Source organism: Bos taurus, chromosome 26 (genome assembly GCF_002263795.3).
Source record: "Bos taurus isolate L1 Dominette 01449 registration number 42190680 breed Hereford chromosome 26, ARS-UCD2.0, whole genome shotgun sequence".
In the NCBI taxonomy this organism is placed as follows: Eukaryota; Metazoa; Chordata; class Mammalia; order Artiodactyla; family Bovidae; genus Bos; species Bos taurus.
In genome coordinates, this window is record NC_037353.1 from 41694375 (window position 1) to 41714664 (window position 20290).

At 38.5% G+C, this 20290-nt stretch overlaps 1 protein-coding gene across 11 annotated transcripts in view; it reads right to left on the minus strand.

Annotated features, from left to right (window-relative positions):
- ATE1 (arginyltransferase 1) overlaps nt 1–20290 on the minus strand; it is a 160925-nt gene that overhangs the window by 29006 nt on the left and 111629 nt on the right. For 8 of the 11 annotated variants that reach the window (XM_005225816.5, XM_010820113.4, XM_059882085.1 and 5 more), the window contains one exon: nt 12351–12471. The exons of 1 other annotated variant lie outside the window; for it this stretch is intronic. In XM_005225816.5, coding sequence (XP_005225873.1) covers nt 12351–12471 — 121 coding nt within the window. 2 more of the 11 variants (XM_059882086.1, XM_059882083.1) reach the window with 2 other exon arrangements.

Below are 20290 nucleotides of genomic sequence, written 5' to 3' on the forward strand. Positions count from 1 at the left end.
GATGATTTGGGAGAATGGCATTGAAACATGTATAATATCATATGTGAAACTAATCGCCAGTCCAGGTTCGATGCATAATACAGGATGCTCGGGGCTGGTGCACTGGGATGACCCAGAGGGATGGTATGGGGAGGGAGGTGAGAGGGGGGTTCAGGATGGGGAACACGTGTACACCTGTGGCGTACATGTTGATGTATGGCAAAACCAATACAATATTGTAAAGTAATTAGCCTCCAATTAAAATAAATAAATTTTTAAAATAAATAAAATGAAGATCAAAGTTTCCATAAGAGCAATAATTTGCTCTGCATTGTTAAGGCTGGTATAGATGGCAGGTGAGAAAAATGCAAATGAGAAAGTTTAAACTGCATAAGCCCTTTGGAGTACTTTCATTACATTCTTTCATAAGCATTGTCACACTTCACCACCTACTCTTTGGAAGAGAGAAAGATTTTCTTTAAGAAGAGAATTTAACTTAGATTTGTGAAATCAGAACTCAAGAGTTCTTGACACTAAGGCTCAGACTGCATTAAATGACTCTGCTGTGGTCTGCAAAGAAATTATCTATGCAACTTGAGACTGAGTGAGCTAGAAAGGAATTAAGAGAAGAAAACACAAATTATCCTTATTTAACTTTTCTCTAGCATATTCAAATAATAGCTATTTAGAGTAAAATATTTTTTAACAAGCATCTTTGTGTAATAGAGTCACCATGCATAGTATTTCAGTCCAGAGTCTGTCCAAGGAGACACATCTGCAGAAACCAGCCATTTGGAAGACAAAGACAGTTACACTGAAAATAAAAGTGGAGAGTTGTTTTAAAAATAAGGAATATGACTGTGTGGTTTGCTAGATCATACATGATAAAACAATGATATTATTGTGTGATACCATAGAATTTTGTTTAGCTCTAGCCAGTTTTCAGTTAAGTAGCTAGCTAGTTAGGGACAGAATCTTTGGAGTATTGGATCAATATAATTACAAAATTAGACCCCAGGAAAATATAAAAATATTAAAATCTTGACCATGATTGACAGAAGACTCCTTTAAAAGAATATAAAAATGTGTGCTGCAGTCCTAAGTCTAAATGTATTGTTACAGAGGCGATGGGGAAAGAACCAGACACTTATCAATAAACAATCGACATTTCCTACCCAAAGCCCATGTATGTGCACGAACCTAAGAGTAAAAGATGAAATGAAAACATGAGAAACATCGGTATTTAAGTTATTATCACTAGAATTAAGAAACAGAGAAGAGGCCTGTTAGCAACAAACAAGCAAAGCCCAGAGAGGTACAACTACAACGAAATAAAGTGGCTCTAAATGTGTACTTTTTCCCCCCTTGCCTATGTAGTCCTTGGCTGAGCCAGAACTGTCCTCGGGCTTTCAATGAGCGAGTACATTATTTCCAATAGTTGAATTTCATCAGCCAGACCCCAAATATCCAATCCGGAAGCCCTCCACTGAAGCTATCCAGGGTAGTAACTGGTCACTCAAATATGGCATCTCAAGAGAGTAACTGGGTTGTGTGAGCACATTCCTTGGTCTGACCCCAGGTCTTAGGGCCACGGGCTGGGTGTACCCACCATGGACAATCTCCAGCACTTGGTAGAGGCCTCTAATGAACCACAGCAGTGAGGCGTGAAGTCAGTCATCTGTACAAGTCTTTTCAGCAACAGGAATATTCTAATATATGCTCTTCATCCCGACCCCTTTCTACCTCTAACCAGCTGTTTGCCTCATGAATGCAGGTTTAAAGAAAAGAACAAGACAGGCATTGTGAGGATGAAGGAAGATGATACGTGTTAAGGGTTTAGCACAGGGCTTGGCCTGAGAAATATGAGTTACACGAGTCTCAGCTACCATTACTGCGTACACCAAAACAGAACTGGTGGCGAGATGGAGCGAGACGCTAGGCCCCCTCATCTTTTGGTTCTCCCAGACTAGTGTGTTTCAAATCGCGAGTGGCATTTACGGTTACGGAATCAATGTAATGGACTGTGAACAGCATTTCCTAGAGAGTGAAAAGACTACAACAAATTTAAAATGTGGGACTTCCCTGGCTGTCCAATGGTTAAGACTTCGCCTTCAAATGCAGGGGTATGGGTCTGATCCCTGGTCAGGGAGCTGGGATCCCACATGCCTCATGGCTAAAGGACCAAAACATAGAACAGAAGCAGTATTATAACAAAGTCAATAAAGATTTAAAAAACTGAAAAACAAAATGCTACGGAGCATCAAATGAGAAAGGATGCATATTGTTCAGCATATTTTTGTTTCAGCTGTGTGTGTGTGTGAGAGAGACAGACACAGACACAGAAGGCAAGCAGGTAGGTATTCAAGGAAACGTGTATTACGTCACAATGTAAAGGGACGTTTCTAACAGTGGCCTAGAGCGCATGCACGTGTGCATGCTCAGCTGCGTCTGATTCTTTGCGATCTCAGGGCTGTAGCCCATCAGGCTCCTCTGTCCATGGGATTCTCCAGGCAAGAATACTGGAGTGGATTGCCATTTCCTTCTCCAAGGGATCTTCTCAACCCAGGGATCAAACCTGCATGTCCTGTGTTGGCAGGTGGATTCTTTACGGATGAGCCATCTGAGTAAGTTGACTATCTGAAACTGCTTGGCTGCACTTAAAACTACAGTGGAATTTCAGTATTCTGATCACAACAGTGAGGAAGATTTAGGCTGGCACCTCCCGACACCTCTACCGGATGTCTACAAACACCTTTAATTCATCCGGTCCAAAGTAAAACCCATTATTCTTTTCCTTCTCTGAAAAACCTGCTCATCTTCATGCTTCTCACTTCAGAAATGAAGTCAACATGAACCCAGTTCCTGTCAGAACCCATAACTCTCTTGACAACTTTCTCCCCTCCCCATTATCATCAACAATGAACCAGCCAGCCCTGTACATCCTACTTTTGAAGAGCTTTGCTAGTCTCTCTCTCCCTATTACCAACCATTCCCACCCTCTCTCAGCCACCAACATCTTCTGCTTAGTGCTGTATGCAAAACCATTCTAGTTGGTCTTCCTACCTCCAATCTTCACCAAGTCCCATTCATTCTCCACTTGTGAAGTAGAAATGACACTCTGTTAATGTCACTCAGGGCTGAAAACCCTTTCATGGCCTTCCAGTGTTTTCAGGAGAAAAAGCTGAACTCCGGATAATGATTCACAAAGTCCTGCACTGACCAGCTGCCTCTCCTTGCTCCAAGCCCATGGCCACTCTCAACTCTAGCAGTGCCCTCTGCTCCTCAGATCTTCTAAATATGCTCTTCTTTGCCTAGAGCTCTTGGATTCTGTTCCTTTTAAAATTCTAACTTAGATCACTTCATCAATTAGTGTTTCATCTCCCACACCCTGTCCAAATCGGAGCTGAGGACCCTGCTGTGTGAACTAACTGCATCATCCACTACCCCCAATATACTACTTTTTTCATTTTACTGAAACAGCTGCAGTATCCTTTGCTAAATTCCTGAGGGCTGGGATGAGTCATTTACACCATCATAAAGCACAATACCGGACTCAATACTTGTTTGTGGTCCTTACTCTCTCTGCTCCAATGCACCTGACATGTTCAGCTGACATCAGAGACCTGTCACCTCTTCCGCACCTTTCGGTGGCCTACACTAGACATCTCTTGGGATTGCCTCTTACAGCCCTTGGCCTCACCTGACTCACACTACAACTGTGGCGTGCAGTGCCATGAAGGACAAAAGGTCTGTCTCTCTCGCTTTCTGCCTTTCAGAGACAGCAGCCTGTTGGGCCGCAGGAGGCCGCTCTGTATTTGTACAAGTACAAACTGAAAGTGCAGAGGTGTTAACACCCAATGAGACAACCATCGGCCAGGGGACAGGCCTCAATCCCTCAGGTGGCCAACTCTGAGACATGCACCAGAAGGGCGCTCAGAAGGACTGACCTCCAGTCCTAAAAGTGGTAGCTCACACAGTAACAGGGCCTTCTAGCCTTTCCCTCCTTCCCTAGTTCACTCTCTCTAGTCTTCTACTCCCGTTCTCTAAGACAATTTCTCAAATGAATCATCTGAGGGCAAACCCATGTGTCAGATCTGCTTGTGGAAAGAAATCAGACTAAGACAGTCTCTCGCTATAGCACTGGAAGCGCTCCGATTTTTATTCCTGTTTTCTTATTTTGCTAGGAGGTAAGTAACTTTATTCTTTCCCTATGTGTCAAAACTGTCTTCCCCATTTTCAGCAAATTTTATTTTATTATTGGTGAACACTCCACAGAAGCATGAACAAGTCAATTCTGCTCTAAATGAGGTCTATTTCAAATGAATGGCAGCTAGGAAAATACATTTCTTACAAGAACAGGAATTCTACCCCAGTTTCCATGTTTACATTAAAAACATTTTGCCAGCATCACATGAAAGAACATTCATAAAATAAACAGACCTCCTCATACCTTCATGTTACAGCTTGCTTATTTTTCTGCAGAGAGAATGTATATTAAACATCCACAAAACAGAATCTAAACAGTTTAAAAGTACCTTGCAGGCAAAGGCAGCGACTCCTTCTCACACTGAAGTTGGGTATGAGTGATTTCAGAAATTCAGGCTGCCACACTTGCCATTTGCGTCCGTTTCTCCAATAGCCAAGAGGCACTGGATTGAATATCACATGATACAGGCTCCACAATACAGAGTATTTACCGATAATTCACAAGGCAGGGAGATGTTCAGTCAACTGCAAATGATTTTAGGGCTGATGACATTCTGGGATATCATTGTTTGCCCTTTCTTATTTAACCTTTAAGCATTCCATTAACTGTCAGAGATAACTAAATTTACTGGCTAAGCAAAGTTTTTAAATTCTCTCCTTTCATTGCTGCTTTCCAACATCAAACAAAGTTTAAAAATTTGTTTTTAAATTTGTTTACAACCAGAATGTATGGAGATTGAGAATGCTTAAAGCATTTCAATGATTTGGGGTAGTAAAAAGTTTTCACTTTTATTACAATAAAATATCTTTGTAGTTACATGTCTTCTCCAAATTTTCTAAAGTACCTAGATGAGAGTATTAAAAGAACTCTATTATCACCAATGACAATAAACTTATTTTTATATAAAAGCACCTGATATCAACGTCTTCCAACTCTGATATGTGTGTATACTCTCCATGTATAACATATCTAATGCCTAGAATTAAGATGCCACAAAGCTCCCTAACAGCTAGAAACAAGCCTCCTTGACACTCCTCGGCTTTGTCAGCTATTAGAGGGCACAGACTGAATCCCATTTCCTCTGTTAAGATCCACATTTTTACACATTTTAATGTTTCTGAAACCCAAATGCATCTTATAATTCATGGAGTCACAGTCTAATTGGCAACATTGTTTCTCAGTGGTATCTAAAATAAAGGACTAAAACTTGACAATGTCTCATACTCAACAGAATATCACAGTTCATTCAGCATTTGAACAGCAGGTATGGGCTTTATTTTTATTCTTTAACTGACATTTTGGACAATCCCTTCATGATACAAAAAATGTCAGTCTTCACTCAAACAATAAACAAAATAGCATAGCAAGGTGTCACACATTTTTTTTTTTTTTTGGGCATTATGATTTTTATTTTTTCTTTTTGTTTTTCCGTATGTCACACATTAGAACCAGGCCTCACTAGCATTTACAGACATATTCTGAAGTATCATGATATTTTTAAGCCTTTTAGAATTATACTGAAATAATTTTTGTTATAGAATTATATATTGAAAACTGGGTGACTGTCAAAAGGATTATTTAAAAAATTATTTCTATTACATAAGCAAAAAGAAAGAAATCAGAGAAATACTTCCTTAATAGCTAAATGGAAATCTTCAGTCTGCTTTTCAAACCTTTCCAGACGTATTTCAGTCTCCCTCTGGCCAAGGCTCTAACAACTATCAGTCACTGACTTAGTGCTCACACATACATGCCTTATTGAGTAAAGACTGGCTGGTAAAAATTTGTAAAACAGTATTTAAAAAATTTCTCTGTAAAACTGGCTTTTAAAAAACATTCTTAAAAATGAGAACAGTAATTTACAACTGTTGAATTTTACCTTAATGAGTCTTAGCTTCACATTTTAATAGAAAATGCAAATATTAAAACACTATAATACTTTACTCTTATGCATAAATATTGTAGGAAAGACTTGTTTTGCTCCTTAGTGTCCTCATTAAAAGATCATGCAAATAAATAAATAAATAAATAAAAGATCATGCAAACTAGGGAAATGTAGCTTCTAATTTTTAAATCAGCAGTCATGTTAGTGCTATACTACATTTGAATAAAGAAGGCATATCTTTGAAAAGGAGTTAAGTGGGAAAATACACTAATAATAAAGTGATATCTTTAAGTGGAAAGGAATAAACTGAAAAAAATTAAGAGACCGTAACTTTCTACATTTTCCATATCAAAACACATTCCGCAGATTCACCAAATATAAGAGCCAAATTTCCAAACATATTTTCTTGGTTTGATGCCTGATTTCTTTATGGGGCTTCCCTGGTGGCTAAGACAATAAAGAATCTTCTGGCAATACAGGAGACCCGGGTTTGATCCCCAGGTCGGGAAGAACCCCTGGGGAAGGGAATGGCTACCTATTCTAGTATACTTGCCTAAAGAATTCCATGGACAGAGAAGCCTGACAGGCTACAGTCCACGGGGTCACAAAGAATCGGACACAACTGAGTGACTAACACATGGCTGCTTACATGGTTCTTTATGACATATAGTAAGCCACAATAAATTCTATCTTCAGCTGGCTATATCTAACAGCACCGTCTTTACTGGCAACAAAGAATTTATGCTTATTAAGTACCCAACAGGGATTTCCCTTGTGGCTTAGCTGGTAAAGAATCCGCCTGCAATGCAGGAGACCTGGGTTTGATCCCTGGGCTGGGAAGATCCTCTGGAGAAGGGAAAGGCTACTCACTCCAGTATTCTGGCCTGGAGAATTCCATGGACTGTATAGTCCATACGGGGTCACAAAGAGTCAAATATGACTGAGCGACTTTCACTTTCACTTTTTCAAGTATCCAACAATCAACATTATTCATGTTGCAACTTCAAATGGGTAGGTCAACATCAAATCAGGACTTGAAAAAATTTTTACCCAGAGGAGAATTAAAAGAGTAACAACTTAATCCCAAATCTAAAATGGTTTAGAAAGCCACTGTCTCCTTAACTGTAAGTTATCACTGAGGCACATTTTTAGGGACCCCAGGAAGTTTCAGTACATTTGCTTTCTCACAGGCACTGTTTCTCAGTGATTAGGATGACATTATGGCTGAGGTATATCCTCTTTTGAGGGACCATAAGCACAACATTCAGGATGTGATATCAGGCTTGGAGGAACCAAGCAAGCTGGTATGAGCCAGAGCTCTTTCTGAACCTGGCTACTTCACACACACAGACAGTCAGAGTGGGACTTGCTTTTTCCTATGGGCATACATGACAGAAACTGCAGAGGTATAGAAAAAGTGCCAGGGAAAAGGGGGGATGGAGAAAAGACAGAAAAGAGACAAATGAAACAACATAAAATAAAATCTGGAGGCTCAGAGTTTCAGGGGATGGGGATCAAATTAGGAAAAAGCTTCCTGTACTAGTTTAGATTTCTGGCAGCTGCTGGGAAGACTTTAGGTGTCCTAGAAATAACCTGGGTAAATGCATAAAAGCACTAAGTCAGAATTAGGGGCTATTATTTTTTATGGTAAATTTAAATTCGATATCCTAATAATTTACTAGTTACCTTATAGAAAAATTAAGAAATTTCTTGCAAATATTTCAAAACGTGTACAGAAAAAGAGAGTGAAAGCTAATCTGTGATAAAATATATGCTTCTGTAACTATAAGTGGAAACAGAAATAAAGCTGATTCTAATCAGCACCTCTGAAATACAGAAAGTACTTATATAAATATTACACTGTAACATTTGAATTCAAATTATATTTCTGATTAAAAGACATCATTTTTGTAATAATATCCGAGGGGTCAGTGGTGAAGCATTCAATTATGTTCTGAGCATAAAATAAGGTAACAGGGAAACACAGAGTAGAACAGTGCTTGGGAAAAAGCATATGCTCAATAAAGTTTTAATTTTTTTAATAAATCTGGAACCAAAAGGATTTTACTACCAACAAAAATAGTACTGTCAACTGAGAGAAAAAAAAAGCACAACATCAGAGCTGTGAGTTAAGTTTTATTTGGGGCAAAACAAGGAATACAGCCCAAGACAGTATTTCAAAGAGGTTGGGGGGCAGTCAGTAGTAGGTGTGAGTCTAGTGAAGGGGTATGTACACTCAAGCACACATCTTGTAGAGGTTTGCTGCTAGTCGCAGCGAGAAGATGTCTCTGTTACTGATTTTAGTGCTTTTCTAGATATGAGGAGATGCAAAAATTGGGCTCCACTGGGATCATAAAAATATTCTCCTAAAAATATCTAACTATCTGAAGGCCTGTTCTACTCATTTTTCACAGAGCACAGAGTGCCTCATTCCTGATCCTGAACTCCTTTCAGGAGTGTTGAAAGTCAGTGGCTACAGAATTTTGTAACTTAATCCTTGTAGAGGCAGTTGGCAAATGCCAATTTTCAGTTGGCAGTACAATACTCTGCAACATTAAGAATCAAATCAAATTACAGCTTATCATGGTTCTCAAACAGACTCCAAACCACCTGGTTTACCCTTTCAGTGATGCTTGTGAAGTATCTGTATTAGATACTGTCTATCACGAAAGCAGTGGCATCTGTTTGGTGAATCATCAACCATATTAGTGGTCAAGCAGTTTTTACTAAAAGTAAGAAGCAACACAAAGTATTACGAATAACTACAAAAGTGTGAAGCATGATTTTTTTAAAAAATACAAATAGCTAAGTACACACACACAAAAAGATCAGAAGATCATTAAAAAATGAACAATGATTGTTGTTATACTATGGATCATTTTATTTTCCTTCTTAGTAGTGGTTTTATACTAGTGTTTCCAATAAACATTTTTAAAAGTAAGTTAATCCAAAAAAGTAACAGGTAACTGTGATGCAAAAATTTTCAGGTCTATACATATCCAACTATTAATTTAAAAAACAATTTACCACGTTTACTTAAAAATCATTTGAGGAACTTTGGAAATCCCTTGTTTAGAGGAGACAGAGATCTATTTATGAACAAAAGAACCTCTTTAAAATTTTCCAAGTTACTTTACTTTGCCAGCCCCTCCCCCCATGGTACTGTAAAGCAGTGAATACAATAGGTTTTTATCAATGTGCAGGCTTCTTAGCTGAGCAAATAACCATAGAACCCAAATCCCCAAAATGTGCGGGGTTGGAGGAGGGTGGGTTGAAGGCAGGGAAGAACAGAATTTCCAGACATTCTCAGCAATTCAGAGTTGGGGAAATGCAATTTTTCTTGCAAGTAGCCACTGATGCACTTGTAGCCAAAGACTGTCTCACAAACACCCATGGTGATCAGCTGTGCCTTTTGCAGAGAACTTTACTGAAACAGCTCAAAGGAGGAACAAGATCTTAGTGAAAAAAGCACCATGCCGACTAACAATATTGCCCATGTTAAGCTCTGTATTTTCTGAGTCAAGGTTTGGGTCATGTAAAAGTAAAGCTGGCCCCAGAGAAGAGAGCAGTTTTTCACAGACTGCCATTTAAATCTCAAATGACCATGTTTCACAGCATGCTCAATACATTCCAGCATGTAACTGCATTTTAATTTCCTAAAACCACAGGTTATAAGTTTGATTTCAAATAGTGTCTGGACTGTGATCTTCAATACTGATAAAATTATACGGTGTTCTTCAGAAAGTCCCAAAGATTCGGCATATGGAAAAGGATCTTCATTTTCTTTGAAGTACAATTATCAAAGAAAATTAACTCTTCAAACTTTTGTGAATGAATCCTAAAGAGTGAATATTAAGAGCTGAAGTTACTACCATAGAAATGTAGCTTAGATTACAGGAAAGGAACATGCTGTATATTCCTCACTCACCAGGTATAGTACACATCACGTGACAAACCCGCATACATGAGACTTTAAATTTTCTTTGCCATGAAATGCTCATCAGTGCTTACTTTGGAAAATGAATTCGAAATATACTGACATGAATGAATCATTATATTTGATTGTCCATTCGGTACACAGAAATCATTCAGTCACCTTTTCAATTTTATAAAACAGGGAGAGGCTGTTGACTACTTTAACCTCCCAAGTATATGTAAGAAGAGAAACAGTCTTTAGAATAGATCAAGAGAGAAAAAGGGAAGGTGAAGTTGTGTCATGAGTTTGGGAGTCACAAGCAATTTAAGATGGTATTATTATTCAGTTGGAAGGAATTTATAAAGACAAATTTTTGCATGTGAACATGAAACAATGCACTACGATGGTCAGCAATTTTCACTACAGGGACTGGCTCTGACCTGCCCTTGAGAAAACATAAAGGGAAAAATTTTTTATAAGGGGATAGAGTGGTTAAGCACAGTTGACTTTGAACAACATGGGTTTGAACTTCTTGAGTCCACGTATACTCAGAATTTTTTCAATACTGAAGTACGACACAATTCAAGGTTGGTTAAATCCAAGAATGCAGATAGAAAGGACCAAGTCTAAGTTATATGTGGATTTTCAACTGGGTGGAGGGCTGGTGCCTGCCCCTGGGTTGTTCAAGGGTCAACTGTATATGCTTTCCTCTAAAATACTACTGGCTTTTATTTTGAGCCTGATTCCAAAACTAATAGACAAATTCAATACATTTGTTTTTAAGCAACAAATCTATTTCATCAATGAGGTAGAACTTAGAATGAAATTCTGATCAGTAATTTAAGCTGAAGGAACTACAAAGCATTGGTTGCTTCATGAAACTAAACATCTAGAAAACCTGGTGCCTAGCAAATGGGTCCCTCTAGCTGTTCTTCATTGGATTCTAAGGTATCATCATGTGTAAGAAGTGCCCACTCTTAAATTCATAACAGCTTTTTCCAGGAGTTAACAAAATATATGGGCACATAAATCAATTTTTTAAATGAAATTTTTTTAATGAAACCTAACATGTGAACAAAAAAAAAGACTGCATTTTTCTCCTTGTCCTCTGTCTTCATATTTAATTCTTCCAATTACTTTCTTCTTTTCCCCTGACCTCTCCATTTCTCTTTCCTTCTTTTTCCCTAAACTTAGACTAGACTACAGGTGGCTAGTTGGAACATGTTTGTATTTTTAAGAAGTAAGCATAGGGCATCTCCTCTGGTGGGCTATGTTGAGAGAAAGGTCAACGAAGCGCACACTGAAATATCTGGGAACTTCAGTCTGGGGGAAGACACAGACAGCAACTGAATGGATCCACCACAGAGCAAGAGAGCATCAGGACCACAGGGAATACACAGCGAGGGTGGGGAGGGCTGTGGGGAGGGAACTGCTGTAAAGGGGAGGTGGTACTCAGATGATGGGGAAGTGAACAGACCTCCATGTCTTTTCTGAGAGAGGCTTCAGGGCAAAAAAAGGCAAACGCAGGAGAAGCTGGTGGCTTACACAGGATGAGGCATGTTAATTGGCCTAACAATCACCAACACAACAAGAGGGGGTCTTTGTTCTCAATGTGATTGTTTTAATCCTTATTACAGTCCAATATGAAAGATCTTATTATCATCTTGATTGTGAAGGCCAAGAATCTGGGGCCAGAGAGATGATGAAATTGCTGAAGAATATCCAGTTTACCAGCTGATGATGAAGTTAGGTGAGAAAGCAGGAAGTCTGGCTCCCGGGCTGTACTCTCAGTGACTTTACCTGCTACCAGTGTGCAGTATTCAAAGGAGAATATTAAGGGAGAAAATATGGCTGGGGTTATTCTGGGCAGGAGAAGACGCACCAGAGATGACAAGAAGTCAAGAAAGTGTCATCACAAAACCCATCGGAGCCACCTGGGCCCCTGTGAAACCATTCCACAACTATATTCAGTCCAACTGGTCAATACTTCTATCTTCTTGACACTGGCTAAATAACAGTGAACAATTCATACACACTGTGATAGCGGTCAAAGTAATGGATAATGGTGTCAGCCCTCAAAGCATGTGAAAACCAACCAAAATGGAAGAAGCTGGGTCAGTAAGTAGCACAAGCACAGGAGGCTTCTGTATTTCTTTGCAAAACCATGATTTCACAGCGTTTGACTGCTTTGTGTACATGTAGCGTCTCTTATTTTAGAAACACACACGTCTGTGCACAGGCACTCACACACACTCTGTAATGTTTATATCAAAAGTTATTGGACCCCGTCAAGGGCCACAGTCACACATGAGGACCCTGAAACAGATCCAATGATTTCTGGCTGAGCTCCATTTCAAACATACCTGCTTCCGGGTCCTGATTGAAACGGCAGTACTTGGATTTCTCAAGTGAAGGCAGGCATTGCTCAATGGGAACCCAAACATATGTCTCAGGACACAGCAAATCTGATGGTCTGTACTGACCCTAAAGAGAAGTGAAGAAAAAAGGCACTGACATCACTAACACAGTGACTTCCTAGTTGCAAGGCTCCAGAATTCCAGGGAAAGTATTACTCACAAGTTTAAATGAAGTCAACCAGGGACAGCTTTACTGTAAACACTAAACAATCCTATTAGTAATTGTTTTCCTAGCTCAAGAATGCACATTTGAAGGCTCTCAAACTCATGTATCACCCTTTGGGATGCCTGTGTTGACTCAGAAGATCTGAATTTCTACTTTCTTTTGGGATAAAAACATATTCCTGCTGATCTGACTGCTAAGAATACCACTTCCAAATTCAAGTGGACACAAGTGCTAGTTGATAAGTGAAATTTTGTATTTGAGAGCATTCGGATTTATACATGAAATAAATTTATTTTCCAAAGTGGAATTTCACTACCCTTAGTCAAAATTCTTAAATTCATAAGCTCAGCTGATAATATTGATTCCATTCTAATGCACTGAAAAGTACTGTCTGGTCAACATGCTTCCATGAGCAATCTAGACTCATAAATAGACTACACAACAGATACTAAAGAAAAAAAAATCATTCCTCTAAGGGTAGTTTGGTAGCCAATTAATAGAGGATAGTACAAATTATGTGAAATCATTCAGTTAAAATTTTCAGAAATATTAATTAAAATTCCAAACATCTCTTCTCTAAATTTTAACATTCAAAATTCATCACAGAGGTTAAATCTAAACATTGGTTTTCCATTTTTTTTAAACTACAGCCCATAGTAAGAAATACATTTTACATTATAACCTAGTAAACCTATATGAAAATATAAAACTATTAATAGGAACAAATCTTTTACTATATAATGCTTATCCATGTTATGTAATCCTCTATTTTCTATTTCATTTTTTAAAAAAATTATGCTCTTGGACCATTTAACCACCAAAACTGCTTTCATAAATAGCAAATGGGTCACAAACTCAGAGTCTGAAAAACACGACCTAGTGCAAACCTCATGACACAGACTACTCCTGTTTAAGGGCGTAGCACTGTTACACAGCTTGAGTCAGAAAGGTGCTCTATAACTTATATTTAAAATGAACACCACGCCCTTCCAGCATTCAAAACATTCAGCAGTCTGTAAGATAATGGAGAAATTATACATAAAATGTACACAAACAGATTAATTACTGCTTCTGAGATGTTGGAAGAGAATTCAAGGAGGATATGGAGTTTTAATGGGGACTTAGATTGACTGGCTAAGTCTGGGACAGGCTGAAAAGGAATGAGAACAATCTAGATGAAGATTACAGCATAAACAAATATAACGCTGGGAAACAGAAACAGCAGAGCACTGCAGAAATAGAAAGGTAGGTCGTGGATCAGCTTCAGAAATCATGTTCTAGACTTTATTCTAGATGAAATGGGAATGCTTGCTGACTAGGACAGAAGGCAGACAGTATGAAGACCAGACTCAGGTCTCTGATTCTGATCTTCCTGCAGTGTTCACGGCACTGCTGATGCCTTACTGCCTCAGAGCAGTAAAGGTCACCCAGACAGGGCAGGTCCAGGTGGACACACTCACCTGATACTAAAATTCATAACACGGGATTATTTAGAAATGAATTAATGATATACTTAGGAAGTATAGTAAAGCCAGTTATTCAATTGATACCTACCTTATCAAAAGTAATGTCATTCTCTCCACCAATTCACAAACACTTTTACTGCGGAGGGACAGTACGATGCAGTGCTGTCCACGTGAACAAATGTGAACACCAGACAGCAGTCTACAGCAGTGCTTCTAGAGCTGCGCCCCCCACCTTTTGGTTATAGACTATTTCGAGAATCTACTGGTGGTAGGGGAGAGCCGAACATATAAGCTAAAGAAATTTTTTAAAAAGGATTAACTTTTCTTGACTTTAGAGTATACAAAGATTCCTTAGAACACAAAAAGCAATAAGTATAAAAGAAAAAACTGATGAACTGGATTGTATCAAAATTATACTATCTTCAAAAACTTATTAATAAATAGGCAAGCCAAAGATTGGGGAAAATATTAATAAAACTTGTATTAGACAACATATTTGTATCCAAAACATACAAAGAATTTAACAAGTCATTAATAGGAACAATCCAAGTTTTTTAAAAGGCAAAAAGACTTAAACCATTTTGCCAAAGATATATGAATGTCTAAGAAACCTAACATCGGTTACCAGAAATGCAACTCAAAACTACAATAAGATACCACTGAATTCCCACTGCAATGGCTCACCACAATTCCCACTACAATATTTAGAAGACCAAGTTCTGGCAAGGTTCTGGATCATCTAGAACTTGAATACTGTTGGTTCAAAGTGGCATAACCATTTGGGATAAAATAAATATTCCTGTAAACACATTATCTCTGCGTATGTCCAGGATAAATCCTTGAACTGGATTGCTGGGTATAAGGGTTTTAGGTTTTACAGCACAAAACGATTTCCCACAGGAGCTGTGTGGATTTATACTGCCACCAGCAATGGTGTGCATGCAAGTGCTGATTTCCCCATATCCTTATCAACAGTGTGCTACTGAAACTTTCCATATCTGCCAATATGAGAAGTGGCATTTCACTGTGGTTTTAATTTGCATTATGAATCATTCCACACGTTTAAAGGAATTGGTATTTCCTTCTCTATAAAGCTGGCTCATTTCGTTGTTAGGTTTACAGACCTACTAATCAAAAAACTCTTTATATATTAAGGAAATTAACCCTTAATTTGTTAACTATGTTGTATTTTCCATGTTTGTCTTTTGACTGTGTGTGCTATGCTCTTCTGTCATGTAGAAATCTAGTAAATGGTCAAATGTTATCATTTTCTTTTAAATGGCATCTGGGTTTTGTAATATAAATAAAAAGGCCTCTATCACTCTAAGACTATAAAAACATTTTCATGATTTTTCTCTAGTACTTTTATGGTTTCACAATTTTACATTTACATTTATGCTCCACGTGGAATTTATTCTGGTGTAAGGTAGAAGACGATTCAACCTAATTTCTTTCAGATGTTTACCAAGTGGCCTCAAGAGCATTTTTTAAACAAGTATCATTTTCCCTGATGATTTAGAATTTAAAACGTCTTTGATAACTTACTAAATTTCCAATTATACTTAAATCTCTTTCTGGACTTTCTACTTATTCTGTTATACTTCTGTCTGTGTACTCATATACCAGTGCCATATAGTTTTAAATATTAAAGTTCTATATTTTAATATAATATCTGGTAGAGATAATCCCCTCTTATTGTTCTTCATTTGCACAATTTCCTAGTTCTTCTTGCTTAATTATTTTTCCAGGCAATAGTACTGGAGTGGATTGCCATTTCCTTCTCCAGGGGATCTTCCCGACCCAGGGATCGAACTCAGGTCTCCCGCATTGTAGACAGACGCTTTACCGTCTAAGCCATCAGGGAAGTCCCACTCATATACCAGTGCCATATAGTTTTAAATATTAAAGTTCTATATTATATTTTAATATAATATCTGGTAGAGATAATCCCCTCTTATTGTTCATTTGCACAATTTCCTAGTTCTTCTTACTTAATTATTCTAGGACTGTTTAGTACAAAAGACCACCAATATGAACAAGGAAACAGTAATAAAAATGGATGGTATATCTTGCCTATTGTGATCACACAATATAAAAGAGAATCCCAAGAGAATTCCTAGTAAGAGGAAAATATATCATTCTAAGTTAAAAAATAAACAAGAAAAAAAGAAACCCAAAATATACAAATGACACCATTTTCTAATTTAAGGCAGAACTAAATGCTGACTAAGATGCACAGATCAAATTCTGGGGGGAAATCAGCCATCAACTGTGAGTCTTTAAGACAAAAACAGACATATTCCATGCAGATATGCTGATTCAACAGCAGCCACCTGAACCCAGTGCCTGGATTTAACAATATGCTGAAAATAAAAAATATTCAGTCAATGAACGCTAAATGACTCCTGACTTTGTGACAGGCACCAGATGCTGGGAACAAAAAGATGAACAAATTGGCACATCTCTAGATAATTCACAGTCTACTGGGAGTTACTGACCTGGAGAAAGATAAATACATAAGAATGTATGAAGTGTGATCAGGCACAACTGTCCAAAGCTCCTATATTTTTACAATGTTCTTCTAAGGCAACACTTGCTTATAATAGATATTTTATTTTTAACTCTTTAAATACTCAGGGTATCTCACTGAAAAACCATAAATGTATACATTGTAACTTCTGATTATTTAAAATCAAAATTTTAGATTAGGTAAAAACATTATTTTTCTCCTAAGTACAGGCTTATTTCAGTGTTTCAAATATTGTCTCAAGCCATCAAAGAATGCCAAGAATTTCATGAAATAAACCACTTTGAAATGTTATGCTTTCTAAACTTAGCCAGTAGAGAGTTACGTGACCGAACTGCTTGCAGTTCAATCTAAAGTTGCCATCACACAAATGGAAAATGCAGAGGCTTGCAAGCTGCCCTGACTTTCCAGCTAGTGTAAGAAAATGAGAAAGGTCTGTATTAAGAATGCAATTACTTAAGGATTTGGACATACTTCCCCATGGTCAGAAGGAAAAATATTTAATCAACCTCTAAGTACATTCATTCATATTGGACAATGAGGCAAAAGCAGATTAATCTTCTCCTAGGGTGCTGACTTTCTGTAAATAAGAAATCCGAGTTACCACGGATTTTCTAAAGTACTCAAAATTTTGAAAATGTAATTGGTCTGACAGGCTTATCTTACAATTTTTTAGAACACCCTTTTCAGTTTGATCTACATGTTAGAAGATGAACTCAAGATTTCTCCCTACTCCTACTTCTCCCCCAACCCTCCCCACCCCGCCTCGCCACAAAATAACCCCAGTCAACAAGGACAGCACCACATGAAACCTTACCAAGCAAGGGTCCCTAAGAGCAAAGGTTACAGGAGAGGATGATGCAGTTCAAGACAAGAAGCCTGGAAAAGGCAAAAGCTGTCTGCTAAAAAGCCTCAACACGACAAGGAAATGCATGGTTTTCTTTATTAAACACTTCTGGTGAGGGGTAATTACCCAATCCAAAGTCCTCAAAGAGAAATAAGTTCAGCAAAGCGTGATTTGTAACTTCTGGAGCTATTCACAAACCGGCACTGTTTCAGCACTAGGAAGCAGACAGACAAGGCGCCCTGCAACGTGAGCTGCCGGAGAAGAGGGGAGGTTCTCCTCAGGGCGCAGCTGGGTGTTCAGTGATTCTATTTTCTTTAAAGAAACTACATAGACTATTTGTGAAAACACAAATTATACTACACCTCCCCCCTGGGAAAAAGAAAAAAGTAAAATACAGTCATAATATTTCAATCAACTTTACTAGGTGGCACAGATTAAAATTCGAGGAAATGCCAAAGTTAAATCTAAAACACAAGGGGGAAAACATTTCTTGATCCATTTCTATTAAAAATAATTGCTTCTTCTGGAAGAGGACAGCACACAATTTTGGGTTTTGGTTAATGGAATGAATGGACATTCTTTTTTACTTCCATGCTCTAGACTATAATTTGAAGAACATTTTATCATGCTGATCTAATTTTCTACACTATTAAACAATCACAAAATAAATTATATGTCAAATATCTTAGTTTAGAAAAATATAATAGTCAGAATTTTGGCCTAAAAATTACATTTACTTGATAGCCAGAGGTTAAAAACATCTATCATATCTTACTGAATAATAGTGAACACAGATAGCTAAAGAGCACATAAAAGGTGTATTTAGAAAACTTTGATTTCGCAATCATTAACAATTTCAGCAAAGAGGGTTCAGGATGGGGAACACATGTATACCTGTGGTGGATTCATTTTGATATTTGGCAAAACTAATACAATTATGTAAAGTTTAAAAATAAAATAAAATTTAAAAAATAATAAAGATAATAGAAAAAAAAAACACATTAAAATACTTTAACTTCTAATGAAAACACAGTCAATAACACGAGATTTTTCCCTCAGTTAAGGTATAGTTAGAAATCTGAATTTTCAAAGGCAACAGTTACATTAATTAGTTAAAAGAGAAGCAAAAAAACAAAAACAAAAACATGGTTCCAGTAAGCCCTGACAATTTTTTGCAGCATTTTTACTGATATGTAATTCACAATCCATAAAAATCTACCCTTTTAAAGTGAGTTTTTAGAGTATCCATAAGATTGTGCTATGCGCTTAGTCACTCAGTCGTGTCTGACTCTTGGCAACCCCATGGATTGTAGCCCGCCAGGCTCCTCTGTTCATAGGGATTCTCCAGGCAAGAATACTGAAGTGGGTTGCCATGCCCTCCTCCAGGCGATCGTCCCAACCCAGGGATAGAACCCATGTCTCCCACATTGCAAGCGGATTCTTTACCATCTGAGCCACCAGGGAAGCCCCACCACTATCTAATTCCATAATATTTTCATCATCCCAAAAAGAAACCCTGTACCCACTGGCAGTTGCTCCCTACTTCCTCTCCCCAAAAGTCCCAGCAACCACAAAATCTACTGACAATATTTTATTAAAGTTTTTATTTTATACTGGAATATGGCCAATGAGGATGAAGAGCCTTTTAATGAGGGTGAAGGAGGAGAATCAAAGAGCTGGCTTAAGATTAAATATTAAAAAAGCTAAGACCATGGCATCCGACCCCATTACTGCATGGCAAATAGAAGGGGAAAAGGTGGAAGTGGTGACAAATTTCCTCTTCTTGGGCTCCAAAATCACTGTGGACGGTGACTGCAGCCATGAAATCAGAAGACGATTGATTGCTTCTTGGCAGGAAAGCAATGACAAACCTAGACAGTGTGTTGACAAGCAGAGACATTACTCGGCCAACAAAGGTCCATACAGTCAAGGCTATGGTCTTCCCAGGGGTCATGTATGGCTGTGAAAGCTGGACTAAGGAGGCAGAACGCCAAAGAATTGATGCCTTCGAACTGTGGTGCTGGAGAAGATTCCTGAAAGTCCTTTGGACAGCAAGGAGATCCAACCAGTCCATCCTAAAGGAAATCAGTAGTGAATATTCATTGCAAGGACTGATCCTGAAGCTGAAACTCCAATACTTTGGCCACCTGATGCAAAGAACTGACTCATTTGAAAAGACCCTGATGCTGGGCAAGATTGAAGGCAGGAGGAGAAGGGGACAGAGGATGAGATGGTTGCATGGCATCACAGACTCAATGGACACAAGTTTGAGTAAACTCCAGGAGTTGGTGATGGACAGGGAAGTCTGGCGTGCTGCAGTCCATGGGGTCACAGAGAGTCAGACACAACTGAGTGACTGAAGTGAACTGAACTGGAAAAGTCCCTGAAGCTGGGAAAGATCGAATGCAGAACGAGAAAAGGGCATCAGAGGATAAGATGGCTGGACGGCATCACCAATGCAATGAACATGAACTTGGGCAAACTCTGGGAGATGGTGAAGGACACAGAGGCCTGCCTGGCGTGCTGCATTCCCTGGGGTTGCAAAGAGTTGGACACAACTAGGCGACTGAACCACATGGCCGATGAACAATGTTGTGACGGTTTCAGGTGGACCGCAAAGGGACTCAGCTATACATATCCATGTATCCATTCTCCACCAAGCTCCCCTCCCATAAAGGCTGCCATGTAACATTAAGCAGAGTTCCCTGCACTGTACAGAAGGTCCTGGCTGGCTATCCATTTTAAATATAGCAGTTTAAAATGGAGTATTTGTTTGCATTCCCATCCTCCCTACTGGAGGCAGAATATAGACTAAACCCAGGACACAGCCGAAGCAGCCCTACGTGACGCAGCCCTCATTACCTTCCTGGCCTGTCTTCT